General features: G+C 38.4%; 1 protein-coding gene across 4 annotated transcripts in view; it reads right to left on the reverse strand.

Moving 5' to 3' along the window:
- Positions 1 to 27,048, reverse strand: part of gdpd5b (glycerophosphodiester phosphodiesterase domain containing 5b) — a 48,214-nt gene that overhangs the window by 3,496 nt on the left and 17,670 nt on the right. For 2 of the 4 annotated variants that reach the window (XR_003937127.1, XM_030152305.1), the window contains exons 2-16: positions 26,827 to 27,006; positions 17,034 to 17,137; positions 15,362 to 15,455; positions 15,131 to 15,190; positions 14,755 to 14,853; positions 13,099 to 13,192; positions 11,072 to 11,217; positions 9,883 to 9,965; positions 7,583 to 7,733; positions 6,228 to 6,449; positions 5,650 to 5,807; positions 5,392 to 5,539; positions 3,015 to 3,097; positions 1,876 to 1,890; positions 247 to 359 (exon numbers count right to left, since the gene is read on the reverse strand). Coding sequence is in view for 2 of the 4 variants with exons in the window: in XM_030152305.1 (XP_030008165.1) it covers positions 247 to 359; positions 1,876 to 1,890; positions 3,015 to 3,097; positions 5,392 to 5,539; positions 5,650 to 5,807; positions 6,228 to 6,449; positions 7,583 to 7,733; positions 9,883 to 9,965; positions 11,072 to 11,217; positions 13,099 to 13,192; positions 14,755 to 14,853; positions 15,131 to 15,190; positions 15,362 to 15,455; positions 17,034 to 17,137; positions 26,827 to 26,943 (1,687 nt within the window). In the remaining 2 variants the exon portion in view is untranslated. The remainder of the gene's footprint in view (positions 1 to 246; positions 360 to 1,875; positions 1,891 to 3,014; positions 3,098 to 5,391; positions 5,540 to 5,649; positions 5,808 to 6,227; positions 6,450 to 7,582; positions 7,734 to 9,882; positions 9,966 to 11,071; positions 11,218 to 13,098; positions 13,193 to 14,754; positions 14,854 to 15,130; positions 15,191 to 15,361; positions 15,456 to 17,033; positions 17,138 to 26,826; positions 27,007 to 27,048) is intronic. The other 2 variants (XR_003937128.1, XM_030152306.1) reach the window with 1 other exon arrangement.

The following is a 27,048-nucleotide window of genomic DNA, read 5'->3' on the forward strand; positions in this document are numbered from 1 at the left end:
AGGAGGAAGAGGAGGAAGAACATTCACAGACACTCAGACAGACGCATGCTGAGATGGAACCACATGCTGGATGAGCAGCCCACTCTCCGATCGCCTCCTTTGAGTTTTTCAGTGTGAGAAATGCTCTGTTTGTCAATCGGTACAACACGTGGGTTGGTAAGTTCAGCTGCTCAAACAGCGACACGTCACAAAACATCCAAAAATGCAAAACCATTTATGTTCCTGGCCTCAGCCTGGGAACCTTACCAGAGAAGATGAGTTTCTCCTTCATGACGTTGATGTCTCGGCTCGACCTCCTGACGGCTGCACTCAGCATGATCTGCTCAGGGTTGTAGCTGCGCATGCCGCTTGTCCGATACCTGCAGGGTCACATGACGGGTCAGAAGTCGCCTCTGGACGAGGATGATATCAACAAGTACTGCTGCCTCTGCTCCTATAGGAGGGACCTGGACAATGGAAACTGGACCATAGAGGTCTGATCTGATTATTGAACCGATTCCTCAAACCGACTGTCAGTCCTGAGGTTTGAACTAAAGGGAAACTTGTATGAAAAGATGCTGATCTGGCTCTAATGTCACTGCCTCTCATAATACTTACTCTGGTTTTGTGTACAGCACAGTCTCACTAGTCGCACATTCTGAGTAATTGTTTACTGATTATTTATGTACTAATAATCCCACCACTTGAATTTGAAAACTGACGATAACTTAAATATTGAAATATTGGATTATACATTTTTATTCCATAGTCGACATAAAGGAATTTCAGCACAGTACGGACTTATTCTAAAATTTAACATCAAGATTTTTTCAGTTTTAGCATAATATACAGTGTATCTATTCTAAACCTTAATCACTGGCCTCACTGATTAAACTGGTCATAAATATTGCTTCTCAGGGATAAACACCTGATATCCCATAAATCAAAATTTAGGTACACTGATTTCAAAACTGAAGACAATGTCTTGAACAAGTCAAGATTTTGAGTTATGTCATGTTAACATATAGAACTTGCAGTATTTCATACCAGTGTTTTAGATGTGTAAATTCTAAAATTCTAAGTGATTAAAAATTATAGGGTTTCAGTATCTGAAAGACATATTTGATGCTGTCCAAAATTATGCAAAGCTAAAGCTGGAGTGTTCACTGGACGCAGACTGGAGAACCTATAGTTTGTATCTATTAAATATCTCATGAGTAAAAAAGTACAGATTTTCTTCTTTTGCTCAGTATCATCCTTTGCCTGAGTAGAAGATCAGTCTCTGACTCACACAAGAAGTCAAGAGTTCAATCCCTGTACGTGAAAGTACGTCATCGCTTTAATGAAAACAGGCTTGATTTCAATTAAATTAACTCAAGTGCATTAGTCAAAATCAGCCTTGACTAATGCACAGAGGCTTTTAGAAAAAAAGAAATGCAAACAAGCAAGGGTTTAGATCATCAGCATTAGTAATAGCCAGTCCTGCAAGAGTCCCCTGATAAATGCATGTACTTAGTTCACTTTGGACATTAAGTACTCCCACTGCTCAGTGAGATACATAATAAATTTATAATTTCATTGGTGACTTACTATTGTGCATATTAATGCTGTGTGAGCGGAAAGCTGAGATAAAGACTTGAACTTGAAAAAAGGGAGAAGTGGCAGCAGTGCAATACAAAGATACAGGTGCGATAGACTTAAGAAAATGTGGAGAGTAGAAAGAAAGAATAAAATTAAATAAAAAATCAGAGGTTGAGGTCATTAGACAGAGAGAAGAGAAAAATAAGGAAAATAACGAAAACGACAGAGGAGACAGAAAAACGTATCAAAGAGGAATGATAACCAAAGACGGTGAAAGGAGAGAAGATTGCGGGTCAGAAGAGGTGACCCAGTTACCTGATCATGTGATAGCTGAGAGAAGATGCCAGAATGCAGCAGAGAAGAGCATGCACATCAGGCAGAGGAGAGAAGGACGAGGAAGAGGCAGAAGGACAAAAAAGGACAAAAGAAGGCGGGAGACAAGAGAGGTCAGTTTAGAAGCCAGCAGAAGCTGCAGAAGAACTCGGCTGAGCAGAGAAAACCCGCACTGTGGAAGGAAAACTTCAACCATCCCAGAGGCGGCAGGAAGAGGAAAGGCCGTCTGGGTCTGCATTCGACTTCCAAACAAACACAAGTGCACTCATATATAATGGGACCAGCAACATAACAACACATGAGCCTTTAGAGGACGGGCTCATATATTCAGTATACCTTCATCTTCTATGCCTCCTTGCAGTCACACAGAGGTTCAAAGGGGGGGGGGGGGGGGGGCAAAAGTCATCATAGCAGCTACAAATCTAGCTTAAAATGTATTTTTCCTGCCTTTCATTATAAAACTGCTGATAACTTAATTTAAAAAATTATTTACACACACAAAGAAACAGCTCTTTCTGTTCTCTGTTGTTCTCTTTAAGTATTCCACATGGAGGTGTATAAAGCATCCATTTATAAACAGCGGGTTGACGGAGATTTTAATTGGGTTACAGCATTTCTTCTGCTCTCTGCAAAATTTATCATTATATACTTATAGGACGAAGTCTCGTATGAAAGGCTAGTTTACAGAAGAAATGAAAGTCTGAGTGCACTGTTTGTCTCATTTCTAAGTATATATGTATTAAATATGCATGAAGCAAAGCTGTGATTTATTAAATGTACATCTCTTCAAAATGGCTGACTTTGTATTTGGATGTGGCAGTAGAAATGATCAGAAATTCATTCTTCTCACTGTCATACACAAGTGTGAATTGGGTCATGATGACTTGTCACATAAAAAATGGGTCTGCAAGAAAAAAAAACAGTTGTATACAGCATCTCAAAACAAAACGCTAAAAAAGAGGTGAGGGTGTGTGTGAGGGAAGATTAAACACTACTGGTGATTAGTGATGCATGTTGGAAACAGAGAGCAGCGTTTACTGTCCTGATGCATTGACAAAGTACTCTAGTCTTTTATAAACACTTACTGTAATGATTTGAACACAGTTTGGGACAGTACTTACTTCTGGAAAATGAATATTCCTATGACTACAGCGAAGGAGAGGAGGTCCGCAGACACCCACAGCATGCAGTATTCCTTTGGTCTCTGCAAACACACAAATGCAGTCAGTTATGATGAGCCTTAACACTGCATGATCTACCACCGGGTGGTGCTATATATCAAAAATGAAACCTCTTCTAGTGGGGGCAACTTCCAACTTTCTTAAAATGATAAATAAAATAAATAAAAACCCCATCCAGTGGCAGATTTGAGTTGTACAGACAGGTGGCAGATACCTTGGCAGCCAGAATCCCTGCAAACTACTTAAAGAAGGCAGGTGTGTGAGTAAGAAACAGTGTGGCTGCTACCTACCATGACAGACAACTGAGCTGGAAGAAAAACCTGAGTCATGTACTACTCGATTGAACGCAGTGATGTTTATCTTTTTACTGCGTAGGGTATTCAGCTGAGTGTTGGCAATTAATAAAACCTGAGTGTGCTGTCTTATTATGTACCATGTAAAATAAACAGAGTAGATTAGTTCAGCGGAGAGTTAAAATGCGCTGCTGAAGTGAGGAGGAGGAACTGGGGATGGGACTTTGGTTTCAAGTGGGACATTAACCCTTTCATGCATGAATTATGAGAACTTTAATCAATATTTTTTTTTTCCTGAGTGTTTTTATTCCTCTTTAGGCATTAAAAAACAATGCAATTGAAAAATAATGAATGAAGTTATTTTTCATGGAATTGCAAAAATGTCCACTCAGCTGGACACCATGCATTTAATTTTTGAAGCAAAGAAACATGTATTTACTGATATACTGTGTGAAAACATTTTTAATGCTGCTAATCTGATGTTTTGTCACATTTTAACATACTGTAATACTAGTTATTACTCACTTCATGGAGATAATATGCAAAAATAAAACCAAAAAACACCTTTTTGTTAGAAAAATCCCCATTAATTACAGTCTAATAACAATATCAAGCAATTTTTTACACTTAAACATGTCACTGCAGATCAAGTTTATCAAGAACAGCAAATTTACAGTAACAGTATGAATTGAGGTATATGGGATGATGTATAAGTGTCCACTGTTTTGGCTGATATGGAACTAAAACAACAAAATTAATGAATATACAAAAGAACAGCTGTAGAATAGCTGTCCACTGTAGTGACTACTATGCATGAAAGGGTTAATACCTTTACAGCACAGTGGTGTAAATGTGTCAGAGAACAAGTCAAAGTAGAATGACCACAGTGTACAAGGTCCTGAACTCAACACTGAACTCAACATGTTAGTTAAGAACAAGTGCATATGTATTATAAGGAAAGTATTATCAAAAGTACAAACCTTCATTTGAGTGTCACTAACTAGTGCACGTAAGGGAATTCTAATATTGTAGGTCATCAATGACGAACCAATTTTAGATGTTACAGAGTTGATCATTAGTAAAGTACAGCATCATATCAAATAAAAATATTGCGCATTTATGCGCAAAGTAACATGTGATATTAAATTTGAAATAACTGTCAAAGAGTAAAAAGTCTATAGATGCAGTGGAATAGAAGTACAATTCGTATAAAATTAAAATACTTCAGGGAAGTAATGGTTTGTCAAGATGTGTACTTAAGTATAGTAGTGGAGTAAACCTACTTAGTAACTTTCAGCCAATACAGTGATGTGAAAAGTATGTCTATGAAACAGACCTTTTGTGATTTTAATGTTAAAAATAGGACCAATGGCCCTGTAGCTTACCGGCCAAATTAAAAGCTTTGGGAAATGTATCCAGATGCCATTTATTATCACCCAGTTATGTGTATTTATTATATTACAGAAATAGCCCATGTTTTGGTCATATTCCAATCAGATCTTTAAAAAAATTCAAATTTCAACTTGATATCATTTATATTTACTGAGTTATTGCATCGATCCACTTCCTATCGCTTATAATGGGGACATTTTTCAAAGTGGCACCAAATCCAGAATCAGATCTGGATCCAAATAATTTCACTAACTTTTGTTGACATCATCATAAAGAAGCTGTATACCAAGTTTGAAGTCAATCAGAATTGTAATTTTGGAGAAGAAGACGATTGAAATTTTTGTAATGGACGACAGATGACGACGACAGACGACGGTGATGACGGATGCCGCATGACGACAATAGCTTACGGCCTGTTGGCTGGTAAGCTACAAACCAGACATATTTATCAGCATCTTAATATAGAAAAACCATAACAACAAACACCTGAATGAGCAACGTTTGAAACAGAGTTTTATAAAATAATATTAAGTTGCAAACTGATTCAACGTTTAACTTTTCCAGGCTTAGCTGAACAGAAAAGCCCAACGTTATTTGTGCAGAGGAGAGGAAATGACCCAGCAGGTGCTTACCATAAGCCAGATGGGGTAAGGCACCTTTTTGAGGATATGTGGAGCCTCCGACGATACTGAAGACACTCCGCTGCACCACAGCACCGAGTACAGCCACGGCTCGTTGACAGAGAACAGGGTGAGTTTGATGTTGTTCTGGGAGAAGTCTCTGAAAGCAGCCACAGACATTTTTCTATATAGATCCGTGTGTGTGTGTGTGTGTGTGTGTGTGTGCTCTTGCTGTGTAACTGTCAGTTTTGTGAGCTACTGCGCTCCCACCTGATTTCCTGTGCGCTGGCCTGGTTGTATCGGAGCACCAGCCTGCTGATGCCGTCCTGGTGGAGGCTTTGGGGACTCCGTTTCTCCAGTGAGGCCTGGATCAGACCAGGTGCCGTCTTTTTCACCTGCATTCTGTCGTCATCTGGAGTCCAAATCACCTGCACAAAGAAAAATAAGAGCAACTACAGTGACACACCTTCACTGCAACTGTAAACATTTCCAAGGCACATCTAAATATACAATATAAGTATACAATTACTATGTTAAAGTTAAACTGTTTTCAATCCATCTTCTTTCCACTAAAACAGCAAAAATAATTTCACTGTATAGAAAAAATATGGTTGGTATTAGAGAATTTCTTAAATTATAATTCAATACTATTCTGGAGTTTTTTCTTCCAAGTTTATGAATCTTGGTACTTGTTTTTCTCTGTCTCACATACAAGTGTTTTTTCACATAAATTTCAGACTTTAATCTCAGAGAATATCACCCACTGACTCGTTCGTATTATTTGTCACTACATGCAATGGCCCTAACACAGCGTCACTGACTCTGGGTCTTTCAGCGTCAACACATACCAGGCTTTGTTGAATCCCAGATTGCTGCATGGTCTGCAGGGTGTCATTAATCCAGCTGTGGAAGCAGGGATGCGCCAGGGGAGGTCTCCTCAGCCTGATAACCACTGTGCTGTTATTGTAGGAAGCCAGTTTTAGAAGCTGCTCCAGGCTGCACACACTCTGGTTGGCAATCTGATGCCTCTGTTTGGGGAACAGAGTGTGCACTGTCCAGAAGGGGTCGTCCTGAGGCATGAGAGGAGAGGTTTTCAGGCAGAACGCACATATTATATTGAACAGAATGTGATTTCATTTGGTTTATTAAGGACATATTGTATTTCATGTCTTTTTTTAGAAGCATGCAAAGAAAATGCTTTGAGAAACCATATGGATCTTCTAAATAAAATCATTAATCAGATATGTTATATAAAGGCAACACCTACGGGAAATAAAAATAGCAAAGGTTTTCTTGCTGTATGGCTCAGAGACAATAATAAGATGGTGTTTATTCAGGTCCTCCATTATGTGCTTCACTTGTTATCGGGACACAGTGCAATGTGACATATGAAGCATGTAATGTATGACAGTGATTCGTCATAACCACATATATAGGTGGACAGTTTTTCTTGGAACGCAACACAACCACAATGAGCACCAGGAGCGCAGTGGCAGTAATGCAGACTCAAATAAAAACTGACACAGAAGAGGCATAACAGCCAAGAGCTCGGCAATCTTATCTCATAAATATAATCTAGGCTTCAGAGGAAGATATTTCACAAAAAAGCACAGTTGCAAAAGAGGGCAAAGAGCAAACTGCATGTTGAATATGTTAACTGAAAAATGAATAAAACAGAAATGACCACAGCAGTTTTGTAGCATAAAAATAAAGTGGAAGTGCCTGGAGTGTAACATGAAAGAATAAGTGGAATATGGTAACAATGAATTTCATCTCACATTTAAATAGATTTGTTACAAGCAGAAGCTGGAAGTCAAAGCAGTTTTTAAAATCAGAGCAACTTTGAGAAAAAAAATTCAATGGGAAAGAACCAGCAGGATTTTAAGGCAATTCCCTTGGTTCATCCATCTTGTATTTCACACATTGCTCTAAAGTGAATTAGCTTTAAGCACTTGTTGACCTAGCCCTGTACTGCAGCCAGTGGTGAATTATTAAAATATTAATGTCTCTGAATTTTGAGGAAACTAAATTAAATCATCAAGGATAAATGTGTATCACAGTGTGTAAAATGAACTCATGATTGAAAAGGCACTTGGCCTTTAGCACACTTCACTACACACAATTACATTGCCAAATAAAACTAAGGAGAAAAAAAATAATACATCTGAATCCACAGACGCCCATAAGTAATAATAAGACCTACTGTGAGAAACCACTGCCCTGCGTTGAGCTGCTGTAGGTCTGTCCAGTTGAAGAATGAGGCGTCATCCATCTGTCTGTCAGGGAAGACCTTTTCCACATCTGTGGTTCTCTGCAGGGTGCGGTCATGCATCAGGAAAGGCACTCCATCCATACTGGATGAACAAAAACCGTGAATTATATGTGAAAAGAGAGAAGGAAAAAGGGGAAATAAATGATAAATGAAGACATGATTTATGAGAATATTAGGTGAACAGATTACAAAAGGAACCAGGAAATAACACATACAATTAACGAATACCAAATCTTCAGCATTATATCACTGCTTTCATCAGATTCTATGAAAGGTTTTATTACTAGGCCATTTCATGGCGCTGATGTTCTAAGCACCGTTAAGTAGGCTTCTCCTCTAATCAACTCTTTTTTCATGTTTAAACAGATCATGAAAAGATGTGTTAAATGGAGCCCACACTTAGGCAAAAAGTAAAAAACAAACCCATGTCATGTAAGTATGGAGGCTAAAGTAGGTGGTTAGACTATTGAAAATAGTGAAAATCAGGAACATAGAAGGAAAAAAGAGGGGAGGTAAGACAAGAGTTTGAAACATGAAATACTTGCTATTTTACATTTGAATAACAAATATTTCCCTCACAAACAGAAAAAAATAAAGACAAAGAAGCCCTCCTATTGTTTCATTCTCCTATTTTCTCCATATTTGCCATTCAAATCCATATTTGTGTACTTGAACAAAAAAAGTGAGCAAATATGTAGTGTAGAACTATAATAGCATGTTTTGTGTGTGTGTGTGTGTGTGTGTGTGTGTGTATGTGTGGTGTGTTTGCTGCGGGAGTGTAGTCTCAGTGTCGCTCTGGCTGTCATCAACTCTAATTACTCAGTACAGTCAGGAGTTCACCTGTCAGCAGCCTGCACCAATCACACACCCATTCACCTCTCATACAGGGAACATAGAGCAAACACTCACACTCACATACACATACACACACAGACATGCTGGTTGCTAATACAGCAAAAACACTCCACAGCTAATTAAGATGAGCATTAAAAACAACTTCAAACCCACTGAAGAGCACATGCTCATCCTACCATCACACCCTCCTGCATCAGAATAAAAACCAATCTCCACCTCTACATAATGACTAGTAGACAGACAGACAGACAGACAGACAAACAGACAGACAAACAGACAGACACACACACACACACACACACACTATCCATCATATACTGCTGTCACTGTAGTATCCACCCATCGACATCCTTTATCTTCCTTTAACTGTGTCTCGGAGCTCAGCCTGTCACCTTCCATTACGTTGTCGATGTCATGCCTCTATGTACTGTTTGCTGATCTGCTGCATTGCTCGAGTCTGTTCAGTGTAACAGCCATGAGCCCTGGGCCACACCATGACATGCTTTTCAGTTTCCAAATAATGTTAGCGCAAAGCAGGGCTGTCATGATAATGAAAATTTAGTTGACGATTAAATGTAACACAAAAAATTGCACTATAAACACTATAATTGTCTCTTTTTTGTTTATTTCCAGCTACTATACTTTTAAATGAGGCTAAAAATAGAATAGAATCAGAAATACACAGAGGGTCCTGGGCTCCGATCCTAATGGTGGACTTTGCATGTTCTCCCCGTGCCTCTGGGTATGCCATCTTCCTCCCACTGCACTAATAGGGTAATTGGTCATTCTGAATGCCCCATAAGTGTGACAGTGAATGTCTGTATATGTCGGGCCTCTGATGAACTGGTGACATGTCCAGGGTGTACCCCGCCTTCACCCACTGGTAGCTGAGACAGTCTGACAGACTAACTGGTTTGAAAAATGAATAGTGATGATGATTGATCAATAAAAGTTAAGCACCTTGAGAAGACGGGAACATACTGTCAAATATTAAATAGCTGAAAATTAAAATGTAACATTTATATTTTTTCCATTCTCCTGTTTTTATATAAATCAGTGGAGATGATTATTTGCAGTCAGATTAAATAACCATGATAAAGCAACAGTGTAATTATGGTATCAGGCCTGTCACTAAGACCATTCCTCTATAAAAACAGTATTTGCATAATTGCCATTTTCTTTGTCAAATTTTAATATGTCTCCACACAAAACATCAGTTAATGTACACAATATAATAAGCATAACTATGACTTTTCACCTTTACATCCCATATGTAGTGTAGCCAGTTTATATTCCCATGATGAAAATAAATTAAATTGAGAATCGCAGGTTATGAAATGCTGTTCAGTGTAGCTTCATTGTGTATGTCCAGGTACCTAATGGTAACATCAACCTCCAGCCCTGTGACGTTCATCTCCAAAGCTCGTTGGAAGGACACCATTGTGTTTTCTGGAGCGAGCTAGAAACACACAAAGAGTTGACAAATATTATTTTCAGAAATTAAACATCGAATGAACATTAAAACAGATTAAGCACAAGATCAAGATTTTGTCAGTTATTAAAAATATTATAATATAACCAATAATAACAAGTATTAATGATGCTGCATTAAACCAGTGGTTGTTCTTTTGACTCTCTAACTCAAGGTTATGATCCCAAGTCAACAGGTTAAACATCACTTCCTGTCAGGCCTTCTGAGTAAAGCTAAACACTGGGAACCACAGTGAAGGAATGAAGCTGTAATCAATATAGTCCTTCTGGGAAACAGTCCAGTCATGTGAGTCTCTTTCTTTTCCAGTGGGAGTTTTTCACAGCCTCACAGAGCCACTCCTAATTTTAGATTCCGCTGTACGGATCGATCACCTTACACAGATACCGTAGACAGCAGGTTGTGTAGTTGAGCTTGTGGGTGAGTGTTGCGAACACTCAGGGACTGAACCTCTTTTTTTCCTTTTTCAAATGTTGTGTAACATTGAGTGGGATACTGTCTCAAACACCCAAATCCTTATCACTCAAATGTGATAACTGAGCCCACAATGACTGAATATGAACTAATGTCCATGACTGTAGACATTAGAAATGCAGCATAAGTGTCATCTTGTCAAAAGATGAAAGTATGTGCATGGAAACCAGACAAGTGGTTGCTTTAATTGGCTGAAAATCAGACAAACATACAGAGAGAGATCACACAACATTCTTGGTGGAGATAAATATCTAAACATGAGCTTAAGTGCACATTAATTAGAATCTAAAGTGGAGTTGAGTTTCAGTGAATACATAGCATCCACAGTGTTCTTTAACACAGATCTGTGAGAGACAGTGTAGCTGAAAACAAAAGATGCAGTGAATCTGATCATTAAAAATCTACAAATTAATCATGTTAGTATAAAGTTTCCGACTGACACTGCCAAGTGTTGTTGATACAGCTGGTTAGGAGTGTTCTCTGTAAGGCCTTTTTACTGCCATGTATGGTCTCATATGTAAAAGTACAATTAATACAACTTGTCAGAGCAGATGTGTTCAAACAGATTCAAACGTTCTCAGAGAAAAACTCTGCAGACTCACCATGGAGGCTCCCCGTTGGCCAATGACATCAGGCCGTTGTTTGAGGTTTTCAGGGTCCATGATGCAGGGGGAGGTAATATACAGGGGCACCACATAGAGTCCCAGTAATACACTGAGATACAGCACCACCACCACCACCTGAAATACTGGATTACAGGGTAGTTGTGAGAAAAAGGAAAAAGCTGAATATTTGATCCATTCATGAGACCTTAACTGCATAAATTTTACTTGGGTCAAAAACTTTCAACAGTATGTTTCAGATATACTGAATGTTTTTATTGTTCTAATACACATGCCCGCCAAATGCGCAAATAAAATCCTTCCATTGGATAATTACTGAAGTGATAAATATGTTTCAGCTGTAACAAGTTCTTTAATTGATGCAGTAATTTGTCATTTCTTAAACAACCACCAGTTTGATATAGAGCATAAAGATTGGACTGTTTTTCAAAGGGAAAAGGTCATGTGGTCTGATGAGTCCAGAATGACCCTGATCAAGAGTGATGGGTGCATCTGGGGTCGCTACAGTTGGTCAGGTCTAAGTTCAGCAACGTTATGTACAAAAAACATAACGGAAATAAATGTGACATTATATAAGCTTATTGAAAGGATGTTGAATACATGCTGTAATCAAAGCTAAAGGCTAAATATTTGAGTGTAGGACTTTTTTTTTTTGACTGGGCTGTGTAATTCCACTTTGAATAATAAATTATTTACAAAAGGCTTGTGTACCTTATATATTGCAGAGTAGAAAAAAAAATTAAGACACAAACACAAAGTTATGATTTATCAGATATCATGGATCCAAATGTCTGGTTTCACCTATTCATGGGGCCTATCAGGTGATGTGGAAATGGTGATATAGAAGGGTCATTCATGCAGAAATTTACTTTAGTCACGATTTATAGATAAGGCCTATAGAACTGTGAAATGGGTCATCTTAGTTTGTCATTTTTAAAAACTGGGGCAGAGGGAGAAAAAAGCTTGGGAAATAAAACTGTGGAGAACAAATTTGCACAACTGAGGACTCTCGACAGTATGCAAAGAGATGAGTGCTTCAGTAGTTCCAGTAAATGTGGGTAATGTTCAGTTCTGTTTATAGTAGTGAGTAGCAGCCAGAGACACTGACCTCTGTGGCCCAGAAGATACACTTTCCCCTGCATCAACCTCAGTGTAACTATGTGTGAGTGATGAAGGCCATCAGTATGGATACACGCAAACAGACGCACACCACACACACATAGAGGAGTGTATTTGTTTCAAGGTCAGCTCCAGGGTGGGGTTGAGTCGACATCTCTTGTTACACACAGGAGACTCACAGACTTCACCCACACACATACATACTCTCACACACCTTTATGTCCTCGTTGGTATGCAGGCTCTCAGATGCATTATAATAGGGAACCTTAAGTTATTGGACCTAAACCTTTTCACCTCATCAGCATTGTTCAAAACCTGAATCTAAAACTTGAAATACAGCCTTTATTATTTGAAAATGTATGTGTAAAAATATCTTGTCCAGTTGAATGCCACTCTTCAAAAAGACAGCTCTTATGTAACTCACTGGCCTTAAAATGCCCATGAATTAAGAAGGATTGAGATTAATCTAAGGGTTATGACATACATCACCAAAAAACCTTTATAAAAAAACATTTTTATTAGCTGGGAATACATTTTATAAAGTCTATGAGACTGACTCCATCTGCTATAAATGAGATATGAAGTTTAATTGGCACTTACTCTGCTCTACAGTACAGATATAATCACAGTAATTAGTGGTAAAATACATATACAGAGCTTCTCATTCAGAGTCCTGCATTCAAGGAGAAAACAATCCAGTGTCCTGGTTCAAAAGCATCACATGAGCCTGCAGGAATGTTCGTTATCACAACACCCTGGGTGGAGGTCCTGGCCTCTGTCTACATAGTGTTAATCATTCACCACTCTTCCGTGCATGTGTGTGTGAGACGGACGATTACATCAGGTAAAAGTTACTCGTATTCTCGGTTTCAGCTGTATATGCTTACCTGTTTTCTCTGCACGTGCCACCTGTCCAGCTACAATCCAAGACAGTGCAGTGACGGTAGCCAGAGCTCCTATGTGCAGGAATGGACCTGTGGCCTGGATGGAAACAGAGATGTGAGGCAGATTGGAGAGAACAGACAGAGAAAAACACAAAGACATGGCAGAAAGATCAGGGAGTAAAAGAAATAATGAGAAAGGGGAGGTATAGCAGAGTCACAGTGAGCAAAGGAGAACAGAGTTACAAAAGACAAAGAATTACAGACATTATAAACCGTTAAGACAGTGGCAAACTCCTTCAGGGATAATAGCTATCATTTGTAGAGCCATTTAATTCTAATGGCATCAGTGTCAGTGGAATCGTCGACCCACTTGAGTCCTTGAGAGATTCCTTGTGGTGGAATAACCGCACTGAGACACGCTAATTACACGCTTCTAAGAAGTCAACAGACCCGATCATTCTTGCACTTTGCTCCACACATTAATGGAGTAGAATATTGAATAAATATTCCACAAGGGAATATTATTACACATAACTCAGCACATTTGAATAAATGCCATTTACTCTTATTATTGCAAGCAATATGTTGCACAATTTTAAAGGTTCTAATTATGATACAGCTGTCATTGGATGGATGGATTACTATATATTCTGTCATATGAATCAAGATGAGATACAAAGACAGACAATTGAGAAGTGGACAGATGCCTGTGTGTGTTTTGTAAGCAGGCACTGATCAGTTGTAGCTATAACTTAATATAACTTCTGTTGCAAAATGGAATTCTGTTCCAATTCCAATTGGAATTCGGTTCTAATCCAAAATCCATTCCTAATCCAAATTCTAATTCCAATGCTGATTCAATTTCAAAGTCAAGGTGGAAGTTTTTAGCTTTTAATCCCTACCCACAGATGTCTTAACAGGTATTTCCTCCCTTCATCTTTAAGAAAACATTCTGACTTGCATCTTCTTCTAACCTGCATTTTATGAAATATTTCTGTACACACCTCAACACAAAAATGCTGTAAACAATGTAATTTCCACACGGTGGGATCAATAAAGTCATATCTTATCTTATCTCTTAAACTGTGGACACCACTGACCCTCAGGTAACAATAGACATGGCAGATGCAGAGGTTTTAGTCTGGTGTAAAGATACAAACCCCCTGGTAAATTAACTTAAAAGTGTTGGTTCAGGTTGTTGAAGTGAATTATTTATGTTATAGAGATTTCGCCACAACACTAATAAATGTGTCCATATTCCACGTGTCCATGCTGACAGTGATCTACTGCAGGTCAAACACTGATCTATACATCTACATGACTTATCTTCGATACGTTCGGTGTATAACACAAATAAAATGGAAAAGCATGAGTGAAATAAATATGACAGCATAGTTCTCTAACCTGTTTTCCACATGGATATGCACAAGTCAGAGTTTACTTTGGACAGAGTTTGTGAGACACAAATGTAGATAAAAATGTTTCATGTGCAAAATATGTATAATAGAGTGGACAGAGAAGTGATTTCTCATGAGAGCAAATGCAGTAGCCCTCAGAGAAATAATATGCTTCCTCAAAACTTCATATGTCAACATTCAGGTTAATATTCTACATCAAAACTGGCTTTGGTTTTGGGTTTTCCTATGTTTGTCTACTGACCTGCAAGGAGATGGGGATGATGTCCCACTCTTGTCCCCATGTCTCATTGACAGATATCACGCCAACAATAGTAGTGAGTAGAGCAGCAGTAACTCCTATCTGTGACAAGACATGAAGAGAAAGCTGTCACTTCAGACTTATACACATATACTTAATACACAGAGCACAAAATAGCTACAGCCTCTTTCACTGTGTTGCTGATAACACTGGGAGACCAAGCTTCAGGATAAAGTCAGCTGTCTATAATTAGTACCAGGCAACGGCAGATGTACAGAAAGAAGTGCATATGTAAAACTAACTCACTCTTTTCTCACTCCCACTTATCTCCACCCACTTACACAAACACAATTTCCCAGTCTCACATTTAGCACATTACCTTATGGAGCCAGTGTAAATTCAACTGCTGTCCAACTGCAATGTGGCAAAGTGCTAAAACCTAGACAAGAGACAAAAACAAACACACTCAAAAAATCTGCTGTTTAACAAGTCAAAACCATGTGGTTTGGCAACACACACTAAAAATTCGACACCTGCAGGGCTACTGAGACAATATTTTGGAAATGTGGCGTTTAACACCCTCACAATGAATATTCAATTTAGGACTGACTGTTAAAAATGCAATGTAGGTGAAACCCGCGGCGGTGGTGGCCAAGATGGGAACGGTGCCATCGCTCCATTCCCCATAGCGGTTGTAGAGGAACCTGTAGGAACAAGAAAGTGAATGTTTCTAAGCACTCATCCATATTTTATCAGCGCTAACAAGAAACAAAGATGACTGCGTGTATATGTACGTGTTTTGTATTGTTTAAAACATCATTAGCACTTTGATTGGTAAACTGAAAGATATATATATATATATTGAGAATACTGGATAGAAAAGTCTGTGAGGTGTGTGTTGAAATGGACATCAGTGTCAGGTAACTGCGCATAATTGCTATATTGGGGATTAGATGGGACATTACTGGTGGACTGCAACAGTTTTCTATATTAATTTCTGACATACAGTCACTCATCCTCTTCACTCTGACTTCTAACGCTGAGTGTCTCATTTGTACGCAGCTGCAAAGCAAAACAAGTGTGTAACAGTGTGTTTTGACACGACAGCTAGGCCCCATAGCACTGATTACATTCAAAGCCTTATCAGTGATTCTAGGGGCAAAGAGACACAGCAGGGTCACTCAGTGCAGATGCTCAGAGACCCTTCTGAATTCATTAATGCTGCAGATGGACTAGGACACTCCCTGCTGCTAAATCACTAGAATGCATAAGGGCACTTATGTTATTATCTATGATTACCCAAAGAGGAAGAAGCATGATATTGTAGATTTTTTTGTCAAGTGTCAAACTTATGAGTATTTTTAAACCACGATATAAAAAACGTTAGTTGAACTGGAGCTATAAGTACACTTTGGTGGAGATTAGAGCAAAAGTAATTAATAAATTCACAGTTAAGGAACATAAGGAAAGAGATATTAAAGGCAAAAATTATAACAAGAGGAAAAATGAGACAAAAAAAGGGATAAAAACATGACAGAAAATGGGAAAGGGATGTGAGAAGTGGTAATAGAGGGCAATGGATAATAATAATTGGTAAAGGTGACATTGTAGAGGTTTGTGAGTGTGAGAGGAGAGGGGGAGGGGATCAGCAGATGGAGAGAAACATCAGAGAATAGGACGTTACAGGACAAAGCAGTCACCACTTCCTGCTGAACACACTTTCTAATAATAATCTAATCTAAAGCAATAGACAGCATGTGACCACATGTTACATTTAGTGGTTTGACTGTGAAGATTTTAATGAACTGCATTTGTTAAATTGCTGGAGTATGTAAGTAGTCTTTTCTTGTATGATTTCATTATTAAGACTCTTACATAGGAATTACATTGAGTGTTTACGCTGTTTTTAGATGTTTTATATTGCATTGCTGTGAACTGCCTTGGAAAAAAAAATATAGACATGTTCAAAGATATGTGTTATTACAGCTACCAGAAGTAATGTGTGAGCATGAAAAACAGCCCAAACCACAGTTACAGGACCCAATTTTCTTTGTTCACACGCCTATAAGTGTATAAATGTGTAGTGGTAGAGTACACATGGCACAGGGCCATGTCTGTTATGCAACAGTTAAATCTGTGGAGGCCTGGGTGGTCTCTGATCAGATTAACATACAGCACAGATTAAAGGGATGTTTTAGGGAAGACCATATTTATAGCTGAAAGCATACCATAACAACTAAGCATATGTGTGTGCGTTTAACAGTTTTTGGTTAATCACTCACCAGTTAAACTCATTGTAGTCGTTGTGAGCCTCCCACCAGAAGTAAAACCAAACCAACAGCAGACAGAAAGTGAAAAGGAGGATGAGGGACCACAGGAGCTCCCACTGTAATCATAAGTATACACTGTTAATTATTTCTGTGGACGCACTAATTGACCAAATACAGATTATCACTCTTTAACAGGTCTCAATAGGGCCAAAAGACCATGCGATGCTACAGTATAATGAACTGAATTGATAGACTGGACAGCACAAGTTTCCAACCTTAAGAAGGCAACTTTCCAGAAACTTACTGTGTCAACCTAGCTGCTGACCTCTGCATGGGGTATTCCCTAATTCTCTGTCCTCATTATCAAGGAATTACTTTTAATAACTTCACACACAAGGTAATTACTGTCCTCATCAGTCATGCACTTCTGTTCCTAAGCCAATATTAAACTGGCTAAACCATTAAGTTGACAGACACAAGCACAATTGTTCATTAGCATTTTTCCTGACTCAGACAAAAACTTTTTTGACCTTTTCATAAGAAAGTAAAACTGCTCATAATTTAAGCAAACTTAGGCTCTGTAAATTAAAGACCAATGATCCTCTGATGCCAATGACAACAAAAAGAGACAGGGAGCTGCTTGTTAAAGTGCTAGATAAAGAAGAAGTCACCCTTTTGACTTGTTTTGAATTCACAAAAATAGGACCAATGGCCCTGTATCTCACCGGCATGTTCTATTAAGAATCAATAACAACTTGAATTTGTGAGGTTGTCAGGTTCTGCCGTTCCGTTAGAGTCCTGTGGTCTGGATGCAGGAGATCAATCTCCCAATGGAAGTGGGTGGTACTTTCAGTAGAGGAGAACTCCACTAATTAAATCAATGGTCCTCAAACATTTGAACAAATGGCCCTTTACGTTATCATTAGCCTACTGCCATCCCACCTCACCCCAAAAATGTTGTGACTGGCGGGGGGGGGGGGTATAGTGCTCTATAAGTGACACCCGTCTTACCCCATCATTAATTATCCTCCTTATCGTATCCATTCCCCCTCCGAAACAACTTGTGGAATGTGTCCTCAATAAGCGCCACGATGTATCTTATTGCACAATGTCCCAACGCCCCCAAGGGGACGGTGCCACCCCCGTTGGGAAATTACTTGAAAGTCCATGTATGACTTCCTATCAGTGCTCTATAGTAACTATATTGATATCTCTAACCATTTCCATATTACAAGCCATCAAAACATGGACCATTGTAAGTAAAGGCAAATGTTTAACATTTCAAATTGGCAAAAATTTAAAACTCAAAATTTCTCAAAACTGTGAACAAACTTCAAAGACACTGTCCCAAGGAAGCTACATATAAAATATGAAATAAATCTAACCAGTTGTTTTGTCAGAGAAGATGTTTGAAGAAATTGATAACATAGAGGACAACAGTGGCGGCAGGGAAGACAATGCCAGGCCCAGCGCTTTCACAATAGCTCATGGCCTATCGGCTGGTGAGCTAAAAACTGTCCAACACACGCAGAGGCAATGCTGCCATTAGGCCTATTTATTGTGAAAAATATCATACCAAATACTTAGAGTACCTCTGGAAGAGCTGGTGCTTTCCCTTTAACTATAAAAATCCAAGCCCATCAAGATGCTGTCAGTGTCAGAACCCTTATGGAATTTTGTCATTAGTTGACAGACAGAACATTAATTCATAACAATTTTGACAATCAAGCAGTGATCATTAATCTTCACTGTTCCAGATGTCAAAACGTGAGTTATTGCTGCCTTTTTAATTGCTGCAATTTGAATAATAAGAAATTAATACATTTTCACAAAGCTAAATTAAAAACAACAAAATTTATCTGTGCGTGCTGCATTCTCAAGATAAATACGTCACGTTGAGCAACCCAAGCACAGCATCTTGAAAGCACCGTTACTGTTTGTGCCAAGGATCAGATCATTATCACCTCGACCAGCTGATGCAGCTGATGTGGCAAACACGTAAGATCGTCTGCCCGACCTGTTTATTTTGGATCTGTTTACAATCGCAACATGTTGATGACCAAATCAAATGTAACCTGAAAGTAGGGCTGAGTCACATTGATCCGTCCGTACTGTGATTACTGTGGGCACTTTGATCAAGGTTGTGATTTCAATTTGAGTCTAGTTGTTTGTTCATGAACTCTAACAGACAAACTAACAGAAAACAAACACCAAAAAATATACAAAAAAGCAATTTTCATCTTGCATGTTTTACACATCACCTCTCTCTCAGATCAATTACATTTAATTTGAAAATATTAGAGAACGGAAATTGTGTTTACTTTTTCCCCTTCATCCGCAATTTGATTTTGATTTCTGCAGTTTTAATAAATTCTCTTAAATCTGCACTTTAAATCAGTGACTTTTGCACAGGCTAATGTGCCAGTTACAATTTGATTAACGTTGCAGCCGCAGAAAATGTTGACTGGACAAAATGGTGCATTTGAGAAGTGAAAATCATGTGACAAAACCTTTTTACATCCAATAATATCAAGATTTGGCAGTAGTTCCAGAAAATCACTTCCTGCAACCCCAGTTACAAAGATCTGACCGGGTCTCCGTGGGCACCTATGACGGACAGCTCTGCTCATTGATGGGAATGCACTGACCGTGGTTCCCATGACCCTTAATGACTGCCTGGAATTACCTGTGAGATTCGACCTTGCTCCTGAGAGGGAACATTGTTCATCCTCTTCTCTCTAAAGCCCCCTTCCTAGATTATGATGAATTAGATCCAGGATGCACCTGGGAATGCAGCAGTGGTACAGTCAATGAGTGTCCAATGCTGAGGTCTCATGAAAGAATCAAATCTACAATCAGACTGCCGTTAACTGTCATGTCTAGGGTTTTGTGAAGCCACACTGTTGTACTGGCCTGAATCTGGTATTTTTGTGTTCTACGTGTTCTTTTGGGGCAATGTTAAATATTTTAGCAAAGTTTTTTTCTTTGTATGTGCAAGATATTTTACTGAAGAACAACGGCCCCTGGTTTATGGACTATTGCATAAAATATCAACTTTTACAACTGTTGCTAAATACAGTATTTTTATGCTTCTATTTGGTCAAAGGCTCACCCTCTTCCCTTTCCATAGCTCTTTCTGCAGCAGGATTTCATCCAGCTTCACATAACTTGGCCTGCCCTGGTGACATCACATTACCATTTTGCATGGCTGGCATTCTGGATTTGTTGCTGCACAACACCCAATGGCATACACTGAGAGTGAAGCAACAACAGCCATCAGAACATGACAAACTCTGTGAATCTGCACTGGATTCACACACCCATGCATTGTTCTGTTAATCACTCCAGCTAGTTTTTGGCTGATGAGGTATCCTTGGAGAAAACCTGTAAAGATGACAAACTCTCTATGGGAACACTCTGAAGAGTTAATGAATTTAATTTAATTTTAATTAAATTATGTGGTTGACTGTGATTAAAAGCTAATTTAAATACATTGGATCAACATTAAAACCATCAAAGGCTCTTTTCTGAAGCTACTGTGGTTGTGGCAGCTGCTATTAAACATACAAGTAGATACAGAATATTAAAACGCATCTGCTGTGTAAAGAGCAAACACTGAAATGCTCCTGGAACAAACCATAACCACAGGTTTCCAAAGGATCAAGGAAAAAATGTGAATGTAGGATTAAGCAAATCTTAATATTTAAAAGGATCTCACTGCATTAGTAGTTATACATGCTATAAACAAATTATTGTAAGGAATGAACTGTATGTAGGTTCACACAGTTTACTCTGGCAAAATGACAAAAAACAGGAACTGCTAAAAACACTAAAACTGATTTATCCTCCTGACTCACCACTGTTCCAGTGCAACTTAGGTCAGTGTTCTGAGAAAAGCAGGAGGAGAAAGTGCTAAAGACTGACATACAATTGTGGTTACAGCATCAAGTCTTTGCTGAACCTCAACCACTTTATTAATGTGAAAGAACAGCAGTACTCCCCATAGGGAGGGAACATTCTTTTGCACGACAATATTCTGACACATCGAGTTAACGAAGCATGTATGGGTGTGTTCCGTTAAGATGGCATGAAGAAATCATCCATGTACTGTTAATTACCGGGTGCTGTGACAGATTTGCAGCACTTACCCACACTAACAAAACAACTTAGAGCATATTCAGCACTTTTTGGCAGAAGGCAAATTACAACCACTGTAAATCTACTGAGACATGCTAAAAATGTCATATAATACGTAAGCAAGGAGATGATGTAAATAAAACCAATGTTTTGCCTCTGCTTTTCCCATAATGTGCTGTACTGCGCCTCATACAGTCAACAACAACTAACACTGCTATTTCTTACACTCAAACAGATATGCTGTTGCAGAAACATATGACTGCCATCATTAAGATTTATTTAAGTGCATTTGCGGTAGAAATTGACTGAACCAGATGATATAGAGCTGTACTTCTCAAACTTAGGGTCAGGGCCCAAAATGGGTCAAATAGCTGTTTTTATTGGGTTGCCAATTTGCAAAAGGAAATACATCACAATAATATGATGTGCAAATTCATTTTGCAAATTAAAAACAGAAGAAAAGTGTTCACTGGAAGAGTTTAGAAAATCTGACCCCACAAGATCCTTGTGAAATATAGAGGAGAAGCCGCAGTTGTACTATACAAGACAAAAGAGATGGGATATATGAGATATAAAAGATACAAAAAAAAAAAAAAAAGATAACAGAAATAGAGACTTTGGAAGCAGTATTTTGACAGTAGAGAAGTCATTAAAAATGTCAGTCAATAGCAATTCATGATGGCTTTTTGTAAATTTGGGTCCCGGCTCACCTCAGTGAATCAATGAATTTCTCTTTTGGGTCTCAACCTGCAAAAGTTTGGGAACTACTAAGCAAAGACACTAATTTCTGCCACAGTGTGGACCTCTCCTTTATATATACAACCCATTTAAAACATTGTGTCAGTACAGCTTGACTGGGTACTGTAGTAAAAAAAACACCAGATGGCCCTGACTCCTCTTGCTCTTTAATATAAAAACAGCTTTAAATGGAGCATTAATGAAGTTATGATCTCATTTCACAGTAAAAGCCAAATAATGAGGCCCTGTAGCTCTTTGTCTTTTGTAGATATGGCTTCCTTTCCTGCACAGCCTCACATGCCTCTCTCTTATTGCCTCTATCTTCACTGGACTTAACACCTCAGTCCCTTGTCACATTCCAGAGCATATCCAGATAAGTCCCTGGCATTTCACACATGGCATGCTGCTCTACTTTATAGTGCAGCTGTAGCATCAGTACGATAAAGTGCACTCTTAAAGTTCTTTTATCAAATAGAAACACAGTCACAAGCGCAAAAAGTATGTAGAAGCAGGAAGAGAGAAAAAGTGAAGATCTTGCTGGCATTTTTTTTTGGCTCGTTTGAACATTCGATGACTCAACAGATGAATGACTCACCCTGTTAATAAAAAGCATGAGCCAATTAAATTTTTTTTCCTGACTTTTAACAGTTCAGAACACTAATTAGAGAAGTTTGTGCTCAGATCCCTATGAATACACATACAAACTACAGCTGAAATATATTCTACTTTGCCAGTCAACCAAAAACTATTTAAAAACAGGGTTTTAAGGATCAGTAAAACATATGAATAATCATTCTAGTGCATAAAAAATATCTCAACTTTATATCGAAGTTCCCGACAAGCTATTAATGAAAGACACAGGCATCAAATCCAAGGCAGACTGGCCTCATCAGAGTCTCCTCACATCTGATATATTGAAGTTTTTGACCTTTTGCTTTGAGATCTACAAGGAAAAATACTTGGCAAAGGTTTAGGGGCACAGAATGGAGAGAAAAAGAAGAATCCCAGATGATGTTAGGAGCTCTAAGCAAATACAAAAACATCTCTAAACCAATTATTCAATCTCTGGCCTTTTCAACTGATGCTCTACAAAGTAAATTAAATAGACTGTGACCAGGGGATGGTAACGGCTAATGTTATGTAACTGATGTCTCTCCTGTCCATTACTTCACTGACCTATGCCAACAGCACACAAGACCAGCTACAAATGAAGACAGGAGCAGCTTTGCTTCTATTTTTGCTGCCTTTGTGTTACTGAACGCTTAAGACTGGCTAAATGGAAATACTTTCAATTATTACTGAGAGGACAGATCACCTTGCACTGCGTGACGTGGGCCGTCTTCCTACAAAGCACCTTGAACAAAGACAGAAGCAGCTCCATAAACAGACCTAGTCATCCTGAACGGCTCATTTCAGTGAACAAAATGAAGAAAAAGAGAAATATCACTATGCGTCTGTGGGTTATGGATAAGTCTACAGCTGTTTTAACAGGAGATTCTCAGTTCTCACGCTTCCGTGATTTGTTCAGGTCCTGTTACGTGGAGCTGATACCTGTCCTTGATTGGTCATAGTTTGTTTACTGGGATCGTTAAAGATGTAGTTGTATGTGACATCACCTTGAATTATCCGGGGGAAAAAAAAAAAAAAAAACACTACAGCTCTCTGGATCTATAGGGGAAAGCACACACAAAGAGCTATACGTACGAAGACACAACATAAGTCATGAAAAAAAATTTTATGAATTGCAATATTTCATGCTAACATGAACGGTTCCAAGGAGGGCCTGAAAAGAAATTAAACAAAGCTGAAAATTCAGTTCTACTTGTCACAAAGAAAGTGTAAGAAATACTAAAAAGAAAAAAAAGTAGTATGTAATTAAAGCCTTTCCTTTGTGAGGATTCACTGAAGTAAAGCCCCTAACTGATGATCACCAACTGACATGGTCAGAATGATATTGCAACCATAATGTTCAGTGGGTATAAAAATCTAAAAGGATAAATTAATAGAGTGCTTATTGGCCATGGCCAATTATTGGATCTGATAATAAGCATATTTACCTTATCTACATTTAAATCATCTGTAAATTAGAACACTTATTTGCCGGGTATTCTAACAAATAATAAATCCTCATAAATGACACATTATTGAGTGGATTGAGATGAAATGCATTTTGGATTTACTCGAAATATTGATGTCAATATTTAGATTTTTACTGGAAATGGACATTGTTTCCAAATATTGTTTTTATGTCTCCCCAATGACTAATAATACGTATTGCCCTTAAAACACACAAACACACACACACAGGGCCCTACTGCTTATGTTCCCACCTTTGTTTAGCTTGTTAGCATGCAGGCAGAAGATAGATGTGAATCTATACCAATTTTACCACAATCCATACTAGACAGGACACTCAAAGCCACTAGGAATAGCCTCAGAGACCGACTCATTTCGATTCATTCTCTGGGCATGATTACATTTTTTTGTCAAATGTCAAGACAATAGATAAATGAATATATACTGTTCTGGTGACACTACCAAATACAAAAAAGGGGGTCATAAATATCAGTAGATTTTATTGTCAACATTCTTTTCTCCACACTCCATAATCATTAAGGAAACATGAAGAAAAAAAAAACATGTATTTTTAACCACTGTTGAAGACAACATCACTTGGAATAAATCTATTTCCAGTCTTCTCTGCTCATAAAATTAACAAGTTGGAAGAATGCTGTGGGACACAAAATCATCTCTCTGATTCATGTGAGTGGTGATGGAGAACAGGCTGCAGAGAGCATTTGGCCCTTTTGTATGTCTGTCACTGAGGTCAAGACAAGTGCTATCCACTGACATGATCAAAACAAAGGCTGGGCAGCATGGACACAGAATGCTGACTTGGCACTATCCTATCAGTTGGACTGAAAGACAACCACTTGCAAGAGGAAACAGAGATATATGGTGTCAAATTTCCTGCAAACGGGGGGGGGGGGGGGGGGGGGCAAATCAATATGTCTTTATTTAGTACACTACAATGCTTTTTATATGATCCAAGAGGTATCAAATATAATCACCCATCCTTACCTTTCATACTTTTATCTGATGATTTACAAGTGTAATGCAGTTTTAATGTGAACCATATATTTTCTACATGTTTATGCGCTGAGTCACATGAATCTACTGTCTGTGTCCTGTTTGCACCACAGGATGGTATGTGTGCACAAATAAATTATTGAAGTTAGCTTCTGCATGTCTTTGAGTTGAGAAACACACCTTGGTATGTGTTGTGTGTTTAAGTTTGTTGCAGCAACATAACCAGTGTGTCCTCCTCAAATACTGAATCACAGATAAAGGGAAAGGTCAGGACAAATGGCTCATCTTTTGTAGACTGCAATACTGACTCTGTCTATTAATAAACCCATAGCAAAGTAGAGCCAAAATGAAACTGGATTTTTGGCGCAGATGCCAAAATTAGGGAGTACTACACAAAATCCATACATTTCATTTAATTTCAATGTTAAAGTATTACTAAATACTGATAAAAGTAACACTTAGTAAAAAACCTTGGTTTTATTATTTTTTTTAATACATTCTCTAAGTGACAAACTGTCAGGCCTTTGGCAATGAATTTGACCCCACAACCTATCAGAATAGTGTTTCATTTATTGCAAAAACTAATTAAAAAATGAACGTCAGAGCTGACAGACAACTGGAAACAGTGGGGTAATGTGATGGTAAATGAACCTCTGTGTGGAAAGCTCAAGGTTACTACATAGAGGGCAAACCTGGAACAACATTTTGTTCAAGGTAATTGTACTTTAGAAATCAATGCTGAGACAAACATCAGCATAGGTATCTTGAGACATGCGATGTGAGTACATGCTGAAAAATGCCAAGGTCCTCTAAGGGTTTCTTCTTGGTTTGCTCAGCGACAGAATTGTTAACAAAAACCACTCTCTTCCTACACGTTCAGGTTTGTGAAAGTATCAGCAGTAATATAACACTATATACAACTAGTTAGCACAGACAGGAAATCTGAAATCTCTATTTATGCTGAACATAAATCCATATTTCCAAAAAAAGAGCTGATAGGATGGCACATCACTCACACTGCAATGTCAGTTTATGCAATGATATAATGTCAAAAGTCTGCAATTTAAAGGTGCATTGTATGTGCTTTGATATTCTCAATTCAGTGACACCAAGAGGTTCTGCGTAAAAAATGCTAAAGAAAATTGCTACATTATGTTAAGTATTCAGAAAATTGACACCAATTAAGGTTTATATGTTTGTTTTTATACACATTTACATAGACACAGACTCAAATTGCAATATTTTCCCCCATAATTGCAATAAACACTTTGTTTGGCAACATGCCAGCTGTAGATGAAAATGAGTATCACTGCTGAACCATTAAAAATGACATTTGACAGATGTATTTGACATAGCTGGGGACGGTCAGGTCTCCTTCACTGCCATCCTGATCTTAGCACAGGAGCGTCTGTTGACAAACTGTAATTGGTTCTTGTGAGGTAATCACCTCAGTGAGGGCAGCATCTACTCTGTTTCTAACTGTAATGGATAAAGCATCAAACCATTAAGAGGCTTTCTATGCAGTGAAAATGTTAAATGTACAGTGGCTTCTATGTGAATGTAAAATGTTCTCAACTCAATGAAAGCAAGGCTAAAAGAAAGGCATTTACATTATGGTCTGCATGAGATGTAAAAGATAAAGACACAGACCTACTGTGAATGTTGCAAGGTCAGTGAAATGTCATCCTGTGGCGCATTAACTGATTGGCTGCTGAGGGAGCACATGTAAATCAATCCTTACACGCACCTACAGTATTTTATGGAAATTGACCTGTGTGTGGTCTTTGATCATTGACAAGCACATGTTCAGCAGGTCTGACTGTGGGGGTTTCACTCTCACCTTGGTGGTATCATCATGGGAACGCTGGTAACGTTTCCAGCGGCAACCATAGATCCCAGTGATGCATGACAAACACAGCTGGCGCTCATAGACCTGGAGAGGCTGGTGTTTCACCATGCTCCTTCAGTCAGTCCTTGTCCTGCTTCCAGAGCACTAACATCCCACTGACTACGAAGAACCCTGCAAGGAAATATATGAGTTCATGTCAAAGTAAAGCACAAA

Source organism: Sphaeramia orbicularis, chromosome 13 (genome assembly GCF_902148855.1).
Source record: "Sphaeramia orbicularis chromosome 13, fSphaOr1.1, whole genome shotgun sequence".
Taxonomy (NCBI): Eukaryota; Metazoa; Chordata; class Actinopteri; order Kurtiformes; family Apogonidae; genus Sphaeramia; species Sphaeramia orbicularis.